This window comes from Lathamus discolor, chromosome Z, assembly GCF_037157495.1.
Source record: "Lathamus discolor isolate bLatDis1 chromosome Z, bLatDis1.hap1, whole genome shotgun sequence".
Taxonomy (NCBI): Eukaryota; Metazoa; Chordata; class Aves; order Psittaciformes; family Psittacidae; genus Lathamus; species Lathamus discolor.
The window spans coordinates 56,932,905-56,950,083 of record NC_088909.1 but is presented as its reverse complement, the minus strand read 5'-3'; the positions used below and the strand labels follow the sequence as shown (position 1 = coordinate 56,950,083).

At 41.5% G+C, this 17,179-nt stretch overlaps 1 protein-coding gene across 2 annotated transcripts in view; it reads left to right on the top strand.

Moving 5' to 3' along the window:
• Positions 1 to 16,451, top strand: part of GRIN3A (glutamate ionotropic receptor NMDA type subunit 3A) — a 74,890-nt gene extending 58,439 nt beyond the window's left edge. Inside the window, exons 7-9 of one of the 2 annotated variants that reach the window (XM_065661151.1) lie at positions 12,655 to 12,819; positions 13,563 to 13,636; positions 14,871 to 16,451. In XM_065661151.1, coding sequence (XP_065517223.1) covers positions 12,655 to 12,819; positions 13,563 to 13,636; positions 14,871 to 15,207 — 576 coding nt within the window. In that variant the 3' untranslated portion in view covers positions 15,208 to 16,451. The remainder of the gene's footprint in view (positions 1 to 12,654; positions 12,820 to 13,562; positions 13,637 to 14,870) is intronic. The other variant, XM_065661152.1, reaches the window with a different exon arrangement.
• The last annotated feature ends 728 nt before the right edge of the window (positions 16,452 to 17,179 follow it).

Below are 17,179 nucleotides of genomic sequence, written 5' to 3'. Positions count from 1 at the left end.
ATATCAGCAAGACTGTGCTAAGTTAGGCACACAGCACATGCATGAGAGAGCCCTTCTGAAGACAAATAGGGCATGTAAAATATTATTAACAGAACTGATCTGGCACACTGCTTTACAGATATATCTGATTCCACTCAATTATGTATGTCACCATCTACAGGATCTGTCAGTGATTCTGTACCATCTCACACAGGAGCAATAGCTAAAATCGCTAACAGAGAGACCAAAAGCAAGAGCAAAAGAAGCAGGGGGAGTTAGAATTTAGTACATCCCGAATTTCTAATATAACCCTGATCACTTCCTAACATGGGTGGCAGCTATGTGTACCAAAGATAGGACCAACCTAGAAACAGTCCACTAAGATATCATGCCAAGAACAGAAAAGAAGCAGGTCTCACATCTAAGTAGATCTGCCAGAAATGGAAGTAAATCTCCATGGATTTACATCCTGGTATCAAATCAGAGGAATTATGCCAGCTGATGGCAGCTGAAGATGTAGGCCATTATTTATGAGAAAAAGACTCCTCTTACCAGAATAGCAGTTTTTTGTCAACTCTCTTAGATTGTCAAGGAAATAAAGTACTGAGGAATTAAAACATACAGCAGTGCATGAAGCTTAGAGCATACACGTTTACCTCAAGGTCTTCCAAAAGACATTGCTTATGTATTCTTACTGGTACAAAACATGTAGCTAGAAATATGGTATCTCCTCAGAGCATTCAGCCAAATACCAAACCAATCCTGCATGTTCCCTGAGAAAGTGGTAGCCATGCTCCCCTAAAGAGAAGCCCATTTGCTAAGGCTTTGACTGCCACTTCTCAATAGTCACCTGAGCATCTTGACTACAAACCTCTGACTGTGGCCTAAATCACTAGAAAACTAGCATATTTTAGAGAAAAGACAAAGAAAATCTGCATTTGACTTTTTTAATACATAGATCGTTAGGATATTTCTGCATCTCACTACATTTTTTGCATTCTCATTAAGATTGTGTCAATATTAAATGTATCTTAACATCAGACATTAATAGAAAAAAAATCAGTTGGTTTTCATTCAACTTGCAATTTTTAATATTCTGTGATTAATTTAGCAGGAGGAAGCACATTTTTTAAAAAGTGTGCATTCACTGTTATTTCTGATTATCTCATCTGAAGATTGTATTATCATCTAACAAGACATGTATGTGGGGAATTTTCTATTTAATGTAGCTGACATGCGTGTTCCTGACAAGTACTTAATTCAATGACCTCTTGTTACTCTATGTTTTTAATACAATCTTTTGAATTAAACCTCAGTAAAATTACCAAATATTAATGGCATTAATTACCACAATTGTCTTAAAATGTGAAACTTTTATACCAGAGACAAATTTATCTTCTTGATTATTCCCCAGTGATGACGGAAGGAGCGTCCTCTGATCCTGAGACTCTTACGTCAGTAGCTGTATCCGGGGCTGTATTCTCTATATTCCTAGAGAAATACCTAAGACACAGAATCAATTCTAAACATTTTCCAGTAAAAAAAAAAATAGTTTCATGTAGCACTGTTTTTCCCCCAGAATATATATTTGCTCCTTTAAGCCCATGAGACGATGCACTGCCTTGCAGGAAGAAAATATTAGAAATTCAATAATGCAGCTATATATAAATTATGAATAAATATACATATATGTGGGGTGCCTGCTTGAAAAATTACTATAGAGTGTATATAGAGGTGTATTATCAAAAAAAGTTTGATGACCAGTATTCTAAGCCTTAGGATCTCAAGACTGTCACAGAATCATAGAATCGTTAGGGTTGGAAAGGACCTCAAGATCATCCAGTTCCAACCCCCCTGCAATGGGCAGGGACACCTCACACTAAACCATCCCACACAAGGCTTTGTCCAACCTGGCCTTGAACACCGCCAGGGATGGAGCACTCACAACCTCCCTGGGCAACCGATTCCAGTGCCTCACCACCCTAACAGGAAAGAATTTCCTCCTTATATCCAATCTACATATCCCCTGTTTAAGTTTTAACTCGTTACCCCTTGTCCTGTCACTATAGTCCCTGACGAAGAGTTCCTCCCCAGCATCCCTATAGGCCCCCTTCAGATACCGGAAGGCTGCTATGAGGTCTCCACGCAGCCTTCTCTTCTCCAGGCTGAACAGCCCCAACTTCCTCATCCTGTCTTCATACGGGAGGTGCTTCAGTCCCCTGATCATCCTCATGGCCCTTCTCTGGACTTGTTCCAGCAGTTCCATGTCCTTTTTATTCAAGGGACAATAAAACAACCCCATTTCAGGCATCTCTCAACAGAAAAACCAGAATCAGCCCTTCTTTCCTACCACAGCAGCTATGCAGCACACACGTCTCATCACTTGTTATCGCTGATGGCTGTCTCTAGAAACAGGAACTTTTTTTTGCCACAACAGATACAGTAGTAGAGGAAATAAGACCTGGCTAACCAAACTACAGAAGGCTTATTATAAAACCAGCTGGATTTGTCTTTTGTGAAGAAAAGCAAAATGAACAAAGATAGAACAAACGCTGCATTCAAACTAGAGAGAAAAAAAATCTCCTAGGCGGCATGTCAGTTTTACAGTTATTCTTCTGAAAGCCCTTTTCAATTTAAAAATATGAGGGAAGACAATACAATTTTCCTGCAATTTTTATAGCAGCCTTCCAATCCCTTAAGGGGCCTACAAGAAATCTGGAGAGGGACTTTTTACAAGGGCAGGTAATGACAGGACAATGGGGAATGGCTTTAAGCTGACAGAGGGGAGATTTAGATTAGAATTAGGAGGAAACTCATCACTGTGAGGGTGGTGAGACCCTGGCACAGGCTGTCCAGAGAAGCTGAGGCTGCCCCATCGCTGGCAGTGTTGAAGCGCAGGTTGGATGGGGCTTTGAGCAGCCTGGTCTAGTGGAAGGTGTCCCTCCCTGTGTCAGGGGGGTTGAAAGTAGGTAGTCCTTAAAGTCACTTCCAACCCAAACCATTCTGTGATTCTGTGTTTTTCATTAATTCCTTTATATTCAGGGAAGCAATACTGAGAGTCGCTAATTTCCAGGTAAGCCTTAAACTTCCCTGTGCTCATGGCATAAAAAACCCAACATGGTACTCAAACCTTCGCCAAGGCTTGGCAACAAAGGGAGAGGAAATGGGGAAAGAAGCTGCTGCAGTCCTAAAAGAAAGCACTGATTTTGTCACATGAATAGTCCCATGCAATTCCATTTTTCTCACTGTTGAACAGGTTTTAAGCGTGGGATTTTAAGGGAGGTTTTAAGATGCTGTGCTTCAAAGTAATTCAGTCTTTTGAGTTGTAACCTCCAGATGATGATCAGAAAGTAAGGCAGGTCTAGATGTTCTGGGGCTGGGTATCTGACTGTAGTCCTTATTTGATTTTCCATTATGCTAACCCAAACATGCATAAATGAATTTCTCTCCAGAGGCCAAGATCCAACAAGCTGGTTCAGATGACTGATCTGACTCTAAAAAGTCACTCAAATACTTTGTCTTTGAACAAATCGTTATACACTCTAAGGCTTTATGTAATCAGAGTAAGGAGAAACGGAAGACCACTTGTAAGTCTGTGCCATTGTGGGGCAAGCTCTGCTAAGTCCAGACCTTCATTTTCCTGAATTCTTCTACCACCTCTCCCATGAGTGTCCCCTCCTTTTCATCCACTCTTCTTAGCCAAGAACTTGCACATTTTAGAACCTGCAGTTTCATAGGCGGGACAAATCTACTAAAGTAAACAGGGCCAAGCAGCAGACCCTTTCTAAAGCATAGCTTCCCTGTCACTGTATCAAAATGCATAGGAGTTATTTGTGGTGTTATCTTTGTCAGTTTGTATCCTTTACTCCTGTGCAACCAGAAATCTGTGTTACTTAACTCCCTGAAGTCAGTCACAGTAACATTCAACAGATTCACTGGAGTGTGGATGAGGTTCGACACAGAAGCAGGTAATTCATTTTCAAAAAACATCTCAGCTTCTATCTAGTACTCATTCACATATATTATATACCAAACTAAGACCCAGAGATAGCCTTTTGATAGCTAGGCTAAGGCTTTGTATTTTTCTATTGTCTGTCTTTTCAATAAATCTGGTCTGTGACACACTGCACCTGTTGACCAAGAATAGTGACCCCAAAATGGGAATATACCTAGGTGAAATATTGATCAGTATAGCCTTTAAATGGGTGAAATATCCATCTTCCTTTTTTATCATTACTTCTTTAGGCTGTACCTGATTCTTATCCACCTGCCACTCCTGCCCACCAAGGTTGATTTTTCTTTGGATTTGTTTTGAGATTCATCTTCCTACCCATCACTTTTTCTAATCTTACTCTAGAAAGTTATATTGCCTGTGGCAGAGCTCACTACTAGCTCTTTCCACTTCTATCTGCTCATTCTAAATTGCATTTGAGAACAGAGTTGACTTAGAAAGGTGTGATTCATACTGGGGCTGGAAAATCTGCAGCGACTCCTCAAGCCGAGAAACCAAAGAAAGATGATTTTGAATGTGTAGGGGTCAGTAGGGCTTATCTCCGCTGTTCGTATGAACCTCTTCAGCAAAACCCTTTGCGCAAGGCATTTTACTCTGGCCAGCACCCATTCATGGATGATGCAGCTAACTCAAACTTGAAATGAATTGCTTCAGTGAATTGCATCTTATCCTCTCCACCAGAAGTAATTGCTGGTCACAGTGTCTCTTCATGCTTGTTGCTGTTCCCTAGCAATATCACTCAAGTACTCTTGATTCAAAATTTTCATATTCTAGTCTCTAAGGAATTTCTTTGCTGTAAATTTACTAAGTCCCTACTTAGGCCAGAGCATAGTGCAAGAGGATAGTGGAGCTGGCAGAGTTAGATCTGTGCATATTACATCTGGACATAATCAGTGTCATTCATTTTCAACTCGCACGCAACACACTTAGCCCTTCCTCTGTTCTCATTAATGCCACTTCAGCAGCGGCCAGGCTCCTAGGACTTTCCTCTCCAGCTCGTTAGCTCCCCCTAGCGCAGGAGAGACATCTAATTCTTTCTTTCTGTGGCATTTTTGGGAACCAAATTATAGTTAATTGGCAGCTTTGCAACTTTCTGCTCATGGTAGCAGAACAGCTTTGGCACAAAGCCACTATGAAAGCAGGCAGGGTGGATGGCCTGACTAGGCAAATTGCCTGTAAATTAGCAGTGGTTTTGAGTATTCAGACCAGGCAGTAATGATCAGGGCAAAGTGTTTAGGAGATGAGCTGGCACACCATCGTTTTTCAAGACAAAGTGAAAGAGCCCCTTCTGGGCCAGAGAGTAGTCAGGCTTTGTGAAAAGCTGTGTACAGACTTTCATAGCATTTAAGCTACATTTTTTACAGTGTTACTGTGTAAGCTGTATCTTCTATTTCACTTGAAAGGCTTTTATATTCTCCATTTGCAAGTATCACAGGAGAACTGAAGCTCTAGAACTCGGAGACTGATTTGCACACAGACTGTCAGTTCAGAGAGATAACAACCAATACATGGAATAAAAAATATATTGTTATATGACAATACCCCAGCTATTAATATCAATAACTTACTGATACTTCACACAAACAGTATCTAACCTGACATTTACGATAACATACACAAACACACACACAGTGACAGCCCCAACTGACCCTGTTACTGCAGACCCACTACTTCCCATGGGTGGTGACACTGGGGAAGGCACAGTGCCATGCAGCTGCAGATGCTGCCTGAGGAAGAGGTCCATACTGCTAAGGGTGTGGACCAGTCACTGATGATGGGCTTCTATCTGATCCAGACCAGGCACACAGCAAAGATGAAGTCCTTCCTCTCTTCCTCTCTCATCAGTGGTGTATTCCACTGATGTCTCTGCTCTAGAGTCTTTGAATGAACTTGTTCAAAACTACCTTGTCACTGAACAGGTGATATTTGGCCTTGGCATCACCTGGGATGCACAACTAGACAGTGCTTCATTGATCTCGCCACGGTTTTATCAGTTGTTATCCAGAAAATTGTGCTTTTCTGCTCTGAGTTCTGCCTACTCTCTTTAAGGATCAAGAGTTAGTTTCCTTTTTTGTTATACCCATCACCTGGCAACCAGTTTTCTAGCCATTATCTTGAAGCTCTGGTATATACATTTGTCTCTGATGTACTGTAGGTGTCGAGGGAAGGCCATGTAGACCCCTCCACAAAGGGAAAAAACTGCCCTGTGCTCATAAATCAAACCTACCAATCAGTCACATTTCATGGTGCCTTGTTATGAGTGTGAGAAAAACAAACATGAAGAACAGGATAAAAGATTCTGCTGCCAAGACAATTTGCTCAGCCTGCACATATGCTGTCTGGGGAGGAAAGGTGGCCCTTGCTCACTGCCAGGACTGGGAACATTATGAAGAAGAGTATTACAAAATGACAGATGTTCTGTGAAGAGGCAGTGGCATCTGGACTTGCCCTTGGGCAAAAAATACTTTCCACAATGGTGCTGAAGAAAGGAGTATATGAGTATTGAGTCTGACAAGAGAGTCAGAGGAGGCATGTTTTCAGTCTCCTGGAAATGAGCAGCAGATTTAGATTCACCTGTGGAAACTGAAAAAAACTCCCAAAGTTCACTACCTGACGAGACAAAAGCTGTTTTTCCCAATTCACCAGCCTGTCATATCACAGATGGAAACATCTTCTCAGTGTCTAATTCAGATTATATCTATATTTCTTCTCACTACTAGGGCTCGGAAAATGGATTACTAGAAAGAAAAAAATTTATTACAGAAGGGAGTATTTTTCCAGATCAGTGCAGAAGTCCTCACAACAAGAGGGGAAAGGAACTTGTCTTGCTAATTTGAGAATGAGATAGGATCACAAGGCCAGGTTGCAGTGTTCAAGGCCAGGTTGGATGAAGCCTTGGGTGTGATGGTTTAGAGTGTCCTGTCTGTGGCAGGGGGGTTGGAACTAGATGATCTTGAAGTCCTTTCCAACCCTAACTATTCTATGATTCTATGAATCACAGAATTGTTAGGGCTGGAAGGAACCTCGGGAGATCCTCTAGTCCAGCCACCAAAGCCAGTTTACAGTTTACTACACCAAACCCTGTGATGTATTCTCAAACTTTAATTTAGAAAGTAAGTCTGCACACAAGAGGCACATGACAATGTACGGCCTTAGAAATACTCTTTTTTTTTTTTTCCTGGTACTCTGACAGATTTCTTATTAATCTGACATGTACTAATTCTTGCTAATCATGGCTGATGTGAGACAATGATTTACAGTATTTCAAAATTTGGCACTTGAAACTCTAAAGCCACAGTCACTGGTCCTCACTAAGGATAATCTCCCTAAAGAGATTAAACACATACTACTTCAGTGCTGCTGCTTCTTGAAAGCACAGGCATCCATAGAACCAACGATAAATAAATAACAGCATCTCTGCAGCTACAAGAAATGCCGCATTCTGGAGAGAGGTAAAGATTTTAATAGTGCTTAGTTACCTAAATACAAACATCAACATCAGTAAGATTCTGCAGACCTACTGAGATGCCCAGATGAGTTTAGATATCTGTCCTTCATATCCATTTATCCCTAATAAATCTGAGAATAATTCCTTCTTCACAAAGGTTCTGCAAAATTTAACTTCCTTATCTCAGCAAAGCTTTCTAAAATCTTTGTGGGGAAAACGCTACCAGAAAGGATAGCTTATTACTGCAACTAATACACACATAATATAGCTATTTAGTCTTTGGGTTGAGGAATGTGTACACCAATGCCAGTGCTGTGCTGACAACCTGCAAAATATCCACAAATTTTAGAGGCTTCTACTTAGTCAAAGCTGGATCACAGACATATTTATTCCCACTTCACCCTCTCAGTACAATCAGGGAGAGTAAACCGTTTACAGTCTTGTAGTAGGGAATAAAGCAGGAGTTTTTTTCCATTAAATCCAATAATAAAATCAGCGAGTGCTGTTTTTTGTCTCTGCTCCCCCCTTCAAAGAGAATACGAATAATCAAACTCCCTTCTCGGCATCCTCTTCCTTCTCCTGAGGGCTCAGAGAAAAAGCATATCACTACAGAGGAGAGAGCAGGAGGTATTTCAGTAGCAGTTGCAGATATGGGCTGATAAACTGGAATAAGTCTCTCCAAGCATGTATAAACAAGCAGATACCTCCACTTCTGTTCTTGTATTTGTTTGTTTCAGAAACTGACAATTTCCCAATTTGCAAGTCTAAAATAACTTAGAGGCTGTTGCCAGTGTACTGCTTAGCACCAATTAGCTGTAATCATCACAGGATTGACTACGGTTGCTTATTGCTTCACATGGGCATAATTGAGATTCTTCTGCTAAAATGCAAGGAGCTACCTCCTAAATTTATGATTACAAAGTTAGAATAAAGACCATGTTTTTATCCTAGGTTAATGGAAAATACACCACATTATGGGCTTTTATTTCTAAGAAAAAATAATCATCAGTTGATTCTCTTTTGCCAGCAAAGACATAAAAAACACATACCTCTGACCCCTGCCACTTCAGTAGAGAGAAAGCAGTGACACAGAGAATCCAGGTTATTGCTGCTCTTTCCAAATTGGTTCTATATACACATGTAAAGACACATACACAAACTACAAAATAAGTTGTATAGCTTGCTGCTCTGATACTGATCAGCACAAAGCTACAAAAATGAGAGTCGCCTCTATTAGATGGTTTCTTTGAATATTTAACATGCATGTGTCTACAGGAATTATGAACAGCTGATAAATTGGTTTCCTACAAGGGCATGCAGATGTGTAGATATTGCGATAAATAATCACTCCATACACTGTAAAACACACTGTGGTTACTGTTTCTTCCCTACCTCATTTCCCAACAGAATTTAGTCTCAAAAATGTCCCACTACTGTGCAGCCTTTATCACAAGCTCTTCCAATGCATTCTTCTATACTGCCAGGTGAAATATTATTGATGCTTTGTTTTGGCATTTCCTTTCCTAGGAAAAGATGTCTTGTTTGGGCCAATTTCAAAAGCTATCAATTACAAGTGAAAAACACATCTGAGATGCCAGTGCTGGAATTTCTTTCACCTTTTTCTAGGGAGGGTAGAGAATTATTCTGCAGAGCTGACAGGACAATGAGCCAGACTCTCGTCAGCATAAATCACAGCAGCTTTACTCAAGACAAGGGAATTATATTTCATGTAAGATGCTGGCCAGATATTCTCTCTGCAGTAGTACTGGACTGGCATCAAACACTGATTTCAGGCTGGAGAAGACATCTCACGTTTGCAGGAATCCCCACTGCAATTGCCACTGTGTCTTTTTTTAATTTTTATTAGTTTGAATAGCTAGCAGTTTATCATACACCATTAAAACTATTTCCTATTTTCAGAGCAATATAAACGCTCCCTTCCGTACCTAACACTATCGGATTGCACCTCCTTACTCATCTCCCATGCCTCTGGGGACTTTAGCATTATTTCTCAAGTAGCTAAGCAAAAGGACATTCACCAGCTCATTCAAAGGTTTCTGCTACTGAGGGAGTTAATGGCAGTGCCCACCCTTAGACTGTTATGACACCAAACAGCAGTAGGCTGGGATCATATAAACAAAGCAAACTTACTCCTTTTTAATTATTATTATTTCTGGAGACCAGTAACGAGTGGTGCCCCTCAGGGATCGGTGTTCGGACTGGTCTTAACATCTGTGTCCCTGACATGGACAGTGGGATTGAGTGCGCCCTCAGCAAGTTTGCCGATGACACCAAGCTGTGTGGTCCGGTTGATATGCTGGAGGGAAGGGATGCCATCCAGAGGGACCTAGACATGCTTGAGAGGTGGGCCAATGCTAACCTCATGAAGTTCAACAGTGTGAAGTGTAAGGTCCTACACCTGGGTCGGAGCAATCCCAGGCACAGCTACAGGTTGGGCAAAGAAGAGATTCAGAGCAGCCCTGCAGAGAAGGACTTGGGGGTGCTGGCCGATGAGAAAATGAACATGAGCCGGCTTCAGTGTGCGCTCGCAGCCCAGAAAGCCAACCGTATCCTGGGCTGCATCAAAAGGAGCATGACCAGCAGGTTGAAGGAGGTGATCCTGCCCCTCTACTCTGCTCTCATGAGACCTCACTTGGAGTATTGTGTGCAGTTCTGGTGTCCTCAACATAAAAAGGACACGGAATTGTTGGAACAAGTCCAGAGGAGGGCCACGAGGATGATCAGGGGACTGGAGCACCTCCCGTATGAAGACAGGCTGAGGAAGTTGGGGCTGTTCAGCCTGGAGAAGGGAAGGCTGTGTGGAGACCTCCTAGCAGCCTTCCAGTATCTGAAGGGGGCCTGTAGGGACGCTGGGGAGGGACTCTTCATCAGGGACTGTAGTGACAGGACGAGGGGTAATGGGTTAAAACTTAAACAGGGGAAGTTTAGATTGGATATAAGGAAGAAGTTCTTTCCTGTGAGGGTGGTGAGGCACTGGAATAGGTTGTGAATGCTCCATCCCTGGCGGTGTTCAAGGCCAGGTTGGACAAAGCCTTGGGTGAGATGGTTTAGCATGAGGTGTCCCTGCCCATGGCAGGGGGGTTGGAACTGGATGATCTTAAGGTCCTTTCCAACCCTAACTATTCTATGATTCTATGATTCTATGTCTCATTCCATTTATTTTTTTATTTACTGTTAGCTCTGCATCTCTAAGGAAGTTGTTTCATACTTGTCTTTGAATATTCTTTTTGGAAGGCAAGTGATTTGCATTAATGCTTCTTAGAGAATTAATGAAAGCACTTTTAACTGGCATGTTCAGCTAGCACAGGTAGCAGTCTTTTTGCTTCTTACAGATGTTTACATGTGCTGAATTCAGAGATGGGCCATGCTGAAGTCTTGGCTCTGAAGACCTTGGAAAAAGGTCACATTCTCATTCTCCTTTTATGCTACCCGGGCTAAAATTTGGGCTTCTCTTGCTAATGGAAAGAAAGAGGCCAGGTCACACAGACCCCCAGTCAAGCACCTTGAGTGGTTTGAAGCGTTATCATCCATGATTTTTGTGTTGCCCTCCTATTCCCCTAACTGGAAAGGCAAAGTATGGGGCCACAGGTTCTTGCCAGTAAGAAATTCCAATGCTGAGAGGAAAGTTCTGCTTTTAAGTTGGACTGATGGACTCTTAGGATCACAAAACCCTTGTGCCAAGACTCTGACTCCCTTCAACCCCAGAATCACTCTACTGCATTTTCTCACTTTACTTTCTAGGCTGCACTAAATTTCTTTAGAAATTGCTTTTATATCCCCATTGTATCTTTCAACAACACCATTGAAGTGTTTATTCACTGGTACAAAAATTCTCTTCCCAAAAATTCTGCTTAGTGCACTGCAGGGCAACCAGGTTGATTGTGGCAGAGAACCCCTAAAATAAAGAGTTCATTGCCAGTGCCACATAGAAAAGTTGTCACTCTGCTAGACTGCTGAAGCCTTGTTCTTGTTAAACATCTGCAATATGCTATCTCCTGTCATTGTGTTTTAAGTAACAGAAATAAAATATGAAAACCAGATGAGCAAAATACTGCTCACAATCATCCAACAAAAGAACAAAAAGGGATTTCCAAGCCTTCAACATCAACAGACTCACCATTAATCAACTATAGTTCCAGTCATGAGAAAGCACAATCCCTGCCACCACCCACCCACCAAAGTAACAACAAATTTAAGGAACACAGAGGTCAGTTAACCAGGATGATAGCATTCCAGACATCATCTCCTGACATAAAATCTACCCAAGCAATTCTCTGCCTCTTTTTTTTTCCTGACTAGGGGAATAGCATTCTTTAATAGAAAGGCACAAGTAGAATTTGTATTCTTGGAAATATTTCCCAAGCAGCCTGTAGGCAGTAATTATTAGCAAGAGATTTTAGCTACTGATACACTTTTGAGTTATAGAGGCATGAGGATAAAGATACTAAGATTATAATGTAACATGCAAACCTGACCCACACATCAGAGTGCAGGTGTTTGTGGTAGAGATTGCTGCTGTGTGTGGTTTTTTGGTCCTAAAATACAATTAATGCAAATAAGAGACTCAATTTAATTAAAGGCTTCCTACCCTACATGAAAAGGGTGACTCAGCAGAACAATGTGGGAGTGTTCCTGTTTTTCATAATTGCAGCTGGGGCTCCTAACAAACAGTTTCAGTCCTGTTGACGTAGGGAGTGCAGAGGTGCTGTGTTTGTGATACTGCTTCAAAACATTTTTCCATGACCTTCCATCAAGGGTAAAGCACAAAAAGGAGAAGTTAATGATCGATTCCCAGAAAATATGAACAGTTGGTCTTAACTCATGGCTGATGAAGGACTTGCTCTACAGTTTATTCACTGTAGAGCAAGTCAAGCAGTATTTGTTTTTACAAATGCAAAGACACCAAAAATACTGGATTCTCGTACGTGTTCAATACTTAATCTCATTAGGGAAACTGCACAAGATTTCCATGGTCTTTGGCTGATTCTCATTCTCATGAGAGCTCCTTTGCTCTGACTGAATGCTGAACTTTCTGCAGCACTGAAGAGCTTTGCTGTGAACCGTATCCAGATTATTCTGCAGTATGTGACCACTGTGATACAGTCACACCACACTTCCAAATGAGAAAAGAGAAGCTGGTAAAATACACTGAACAGCCTACTTTCTCAACTTCCCCTTTTGATTTTATTCACAGACGCTCCAGATGGGGATCAAACATTTTTCTGGGCTCTTCGTGATGCTGTGCATTGGGCTTGGTTTGTCCATTCTCACTACCATTGGGGAACACATCGTGTACAGACTGGTTTTACCACGAATCAAGAAGAAATCCAAGATGAAATACTGGCTCCATACAAGTCAGGTACATATTCAGAAGTAACCCCATGTGGCTGATTAAGAAAGCTTGGGAAGGACAAGGTATATAAAGTTGTAAGTGCACTGATGTTTGGCATTTCAAATGTGACAGCAGCTTCTGGAATTTGAAGAGAGTTACTTAACAGCAGAATGAGAAGCCCAGAGGAGACTGTTCAAATATCCACAACTGCTAAGCCTTTCCGTTTGCACATGTAACCTTAAAACTCTTGGACACCAGAAGCAACACTGGTGGTGTGCTGAACTGGCTAACCAGAACATCTTATGTCACTGTTATGGGTTCCCAAACTTTTGATGCATGCAGGAACTGCTGGATAACCTCCTTCACTGTTGCAGGGAAAACAATGGAAGAAAATTGCTCTAAGTGTTTGCTCTAAAAGAAGAGGTTACTTCGAAGCAAAAAGCACAAAAAAAAAAAAAAAAGAAGACCTTCTACTGCTTTAAAGCATCACAGTGAAAGAGATCCTTTAGAAAGTAACAGTTTGCCATTCTTCTGAGGAATTTTAACACCAAAGATTGTTCGCACTCTGTTCATCAACCTTTCAGACTGCCCTTCCTTGGGAAACTGGAAAATAAATTTGTTGTAATGACAAAGCACAGACATTGCTTGTATCCTTGAATGTGCAAAATAACTTATGTTGGAGTCCATCACACAAAGCCCAAATTGTTTACCTATTTATGGAGCTATTCTTATCTTGCTTTTACTAATTTATTTTCTTCTTTTCCCTCCAGAGATTACATCGTGCTCTGAACAGTTCATTTACTGAAGACAAACGCCAGCATAAGAAAAAACGAGTAGAAAAGAGGTAGGAAATTTTGCGTACCTTAAAACACATACTACAGAAGTTACTTTGAAATTAAACATGTTGTGTCTGGATATCTACTTATGGATCTAATACACCCCAAAAGTAACAGAAACAAAAAACAAGATAGAAGTGACGAAGGGGGGAAGTGGAAATTAGTTAATTGTTTCCAATAGAAAGTATTAAATCTAGAAATATTATTCTTTCATGATTTTTCATACAGCTAATAAAAGCACCCCCATCCTAAATACAGTTTTTGGAGTAAGTTCACTGCCCTTGTTTTTAGGTACCTAATTTCCCCCATAGATAACTAGGGCCCTGTGACATTCAACCTCAGTTTATAAAATGAATGCATACAGGTCTGTTGAAAAGGTAAAGCAGGAAGGAAAGCCAGGCTTCTCTCCCACAACAGCAAACTCTGTGCTTCTTTACATTCCAGCTGGGAGACCAAAGGGTGGTTCTTTAGTCAGGAAAAAATTCTGGGAGGTGCTGTGATTTGGGAAGGCTGCAGAGCAAAGTTCCCAAAAAAGGGGGAAAAAATTCTTTTGAGTCAAAATATTCTGGAAAGACTTTTCCAGAAGAAAATACTGAAGCATTTGAAAAAGGTCCCAAATGGGAATTTCACCCCCAACACGGAAACCCCGAATTCTGTAATATTGTATCAGGAATTATCTGTACCTGCAAGGTTTGGTTACACCACATCATCATGTCCGCCATGCAAAGCACAAGCAGCTACTCAAGAAGACTTCAAGTCTAAATGGTACACTTTCCCCTTCATCTCTCTACACCGACTCTAGGAAGCCACTTTCCTCCTCCATGGGAGCAAATGCCCAAGCTAGCACAGAGCATTAACACACAAAGAACTAACGCTGTAATAAACTTTGGATATTGCAACCACAGAAGCTTTCAGAAAGCTTTGGAGCACACACATTTTCCTGAGCTAGAGATGAGAGGATTGTGATTTCATAACTAATAAAAAAGTTTTCAGGAAGGGAAGGTGAAGTCTAGGGTTCTGTTCCTAGTCTCTGCTATGGCTTAATCACAAAAATCTGGCCATTTACATTCATAATTTGTGCTTCTCAAGAAAAATAATCCCAAGGATGAAGGAATTATTGGTATTTATATGTAATTCATAACAGTAGCATCATAATTTTCCAATAAGATGGCTCACAGGGGAGGGCTGCATACACACCAGGGCAGGCTTGGATTTCATATTAACTCTTGCGTCTCTATTGAGGTCCCATGTAGGGAACAGCCAGCATGCTGTGTGGAATACGGCCAATCTGGGCAACAGCCACCGGAAAAAATACATCTGCACTGACGAAGGGCAAAATGAGGTGATGATCCAACAGCACCAAGACATCCCGCTGCCACAAGTGAAGAGAGAGACTCCAGCTTCCTTAGCAACCAATGGGAAAGCGGAGTCCCTCAATATTGCTAGGATGTCAGTGGTGGAAGAGCTTACGGAGCTGGAGAAGCAGATTGAAATCATCAAGCAGGAGCTGCAACTCGCCATGGAGAGGAAATCAGAGCTGGAAGAATATCAGAGGACAAACAGGACTGCAGAGACCTAGGCCAGCATACCTGGGCCCTTTCCCCTTTCTTCCTTTCTCCCCTTCTTCTGTAAAATTTGTAACACACTTTTATAATGCCAGAAAGAGGTGCAACAATAAAGCAGGCAATATGCTCTTCATGAGAGCAGAATCACAGCAGCCCACAGCCACTACCACCCTACTGAGTCCTCCTCCTTCCATAACAAGTTTATAATTCTCCTGGCAAATATCAGCCATTCCTGAGGAACTGGAGAAATAAGGAGCATCCAAACAGTGAGAGTTCCTTGTTCCTCCATTTGACAATACAGCAAGGTTTCCATTTTTTTAGCCCTTTCTGTGCATTAATTAAAAAAAAAAAAAAAAAAAAAAAAGAAGAAGGAAATTTAAACTGCTCATTGGAAGCATGTCCCTTGTTGGTACATTTTTGTTGTGATATCTATGGGTCTAGTCTCTGTTCATGCCAAGGCTTCTTATGTTTGCCTCATTACACCAGGTGCTAGTTCTGTGTTGGCAATCCCTTCCCTCCTGGCACATGCTGTGGTTTCATGAGACAAATTCTTGGTGGCAATCCCAGTATACACCATTCCCTCAGTTCTGCCAGCACAAATGCAGATGTGGCTGCTCTGTAACTGTGATAAAGGAACTCACCGAGCTTAAAAATAACTTGACAAAAACCAAACCACCACCTCTGCCTGTTTCTGAGCCCAGGTTTGGCTTCCACTGCCACCCAGAGAGAAGCCATGCAAACAGCTGCACCAGCCAGTGTGAGGGGATGGGTTCTCAGTGGGACAGAGCAAAGATGATGGAAAGGGAGGGTGGCAGTACTGTACATCAGTATTTACCACCCAAAGTGAAGTATCTAACAATATGAAACCACTGCCTTGTATTTTCTGTCTTCAGCTGACAATAAGGTTCTTCCTCACAGCCAAAGTGACATAGAGGGGCTCTGGTCCATGATTTATTTTGACACCAAGCTCCCACCAAAATCAAGGGGAGTCACACCAAAGTCTCCCTGTGGGCCAGGGCTCACTTTGAAAGAGAACAAGAGTTGTGGTTTCAAAGCCTATGTACTGAGTGGAGCTCCCTCCCACCTGGATGATGATTAGAGGGGAAGGAAGGGTAAGCTGTTCAGCATCTGAATAAATACTGTATTAACCCAACTGACTGTGTTATTTAAACAGGGTTTCTATGCATTTTTTTAACACTTCCCAACACATCCAGTATTACAAAGAACATTTGTAATACTGTCAGAATTAACTTGCATCCTCCAGATATGTCACCAAAGTAATTTTTTACCCTCTACCTCCAGCCACCTGTGTGAATGTTGCCAGCACTGATGTTCTGCCCATGAATGGTTTAAAGGCTTTAGGCTGATCTGGTATTTGGGGGTTTGAAAAAAGCATTCTGGCTTTTTGAACTTCTGAAAACCACTTGCAAATGGAAAGCTCTGCATGAACCTCTAAAAGCTGACAGCAGTGATACCTGGACTAATTAGGCTCATCAAAAAGTGTTCATATTCTATTCCCTGGTCAGTTCTTGGCCTCTGCTTTTGGGCAGCAAGTGTGTCTGCTTCTTTCAAATACAAGCAGTAGCACAGGAGAGAGTAATTAGGATATAAAACAGGCAAGGGGGATCCAGAGCTCCACACATTAGACAGATTTGGAAGACCTAGGATGTCCTTTCCTTCCTTGCTCCTGACAAGCTCTTTTCATTATTATGAGACAAATGCTAAGAAATAAATATTTCAGCGCAGTTTAATCAGTATGTCTATTAACAGTTTGTTATGCCCCTATCTCTATATTCATGAAACCAGAGAAGTTCAAACACCCTATCTTCAAACAGATCAATCTTCTTTTAAAAAAATGAAATTTTAAGTTTAAAAACGTCAACCACCTGTTAATTAAAGCAAAAAATCCATATGTTTGGGGGACGCCTTAGGGGCTACTCCTGTGTCAAATGCACAGTAGGGACTGCTTCAAATGACTGCCACATC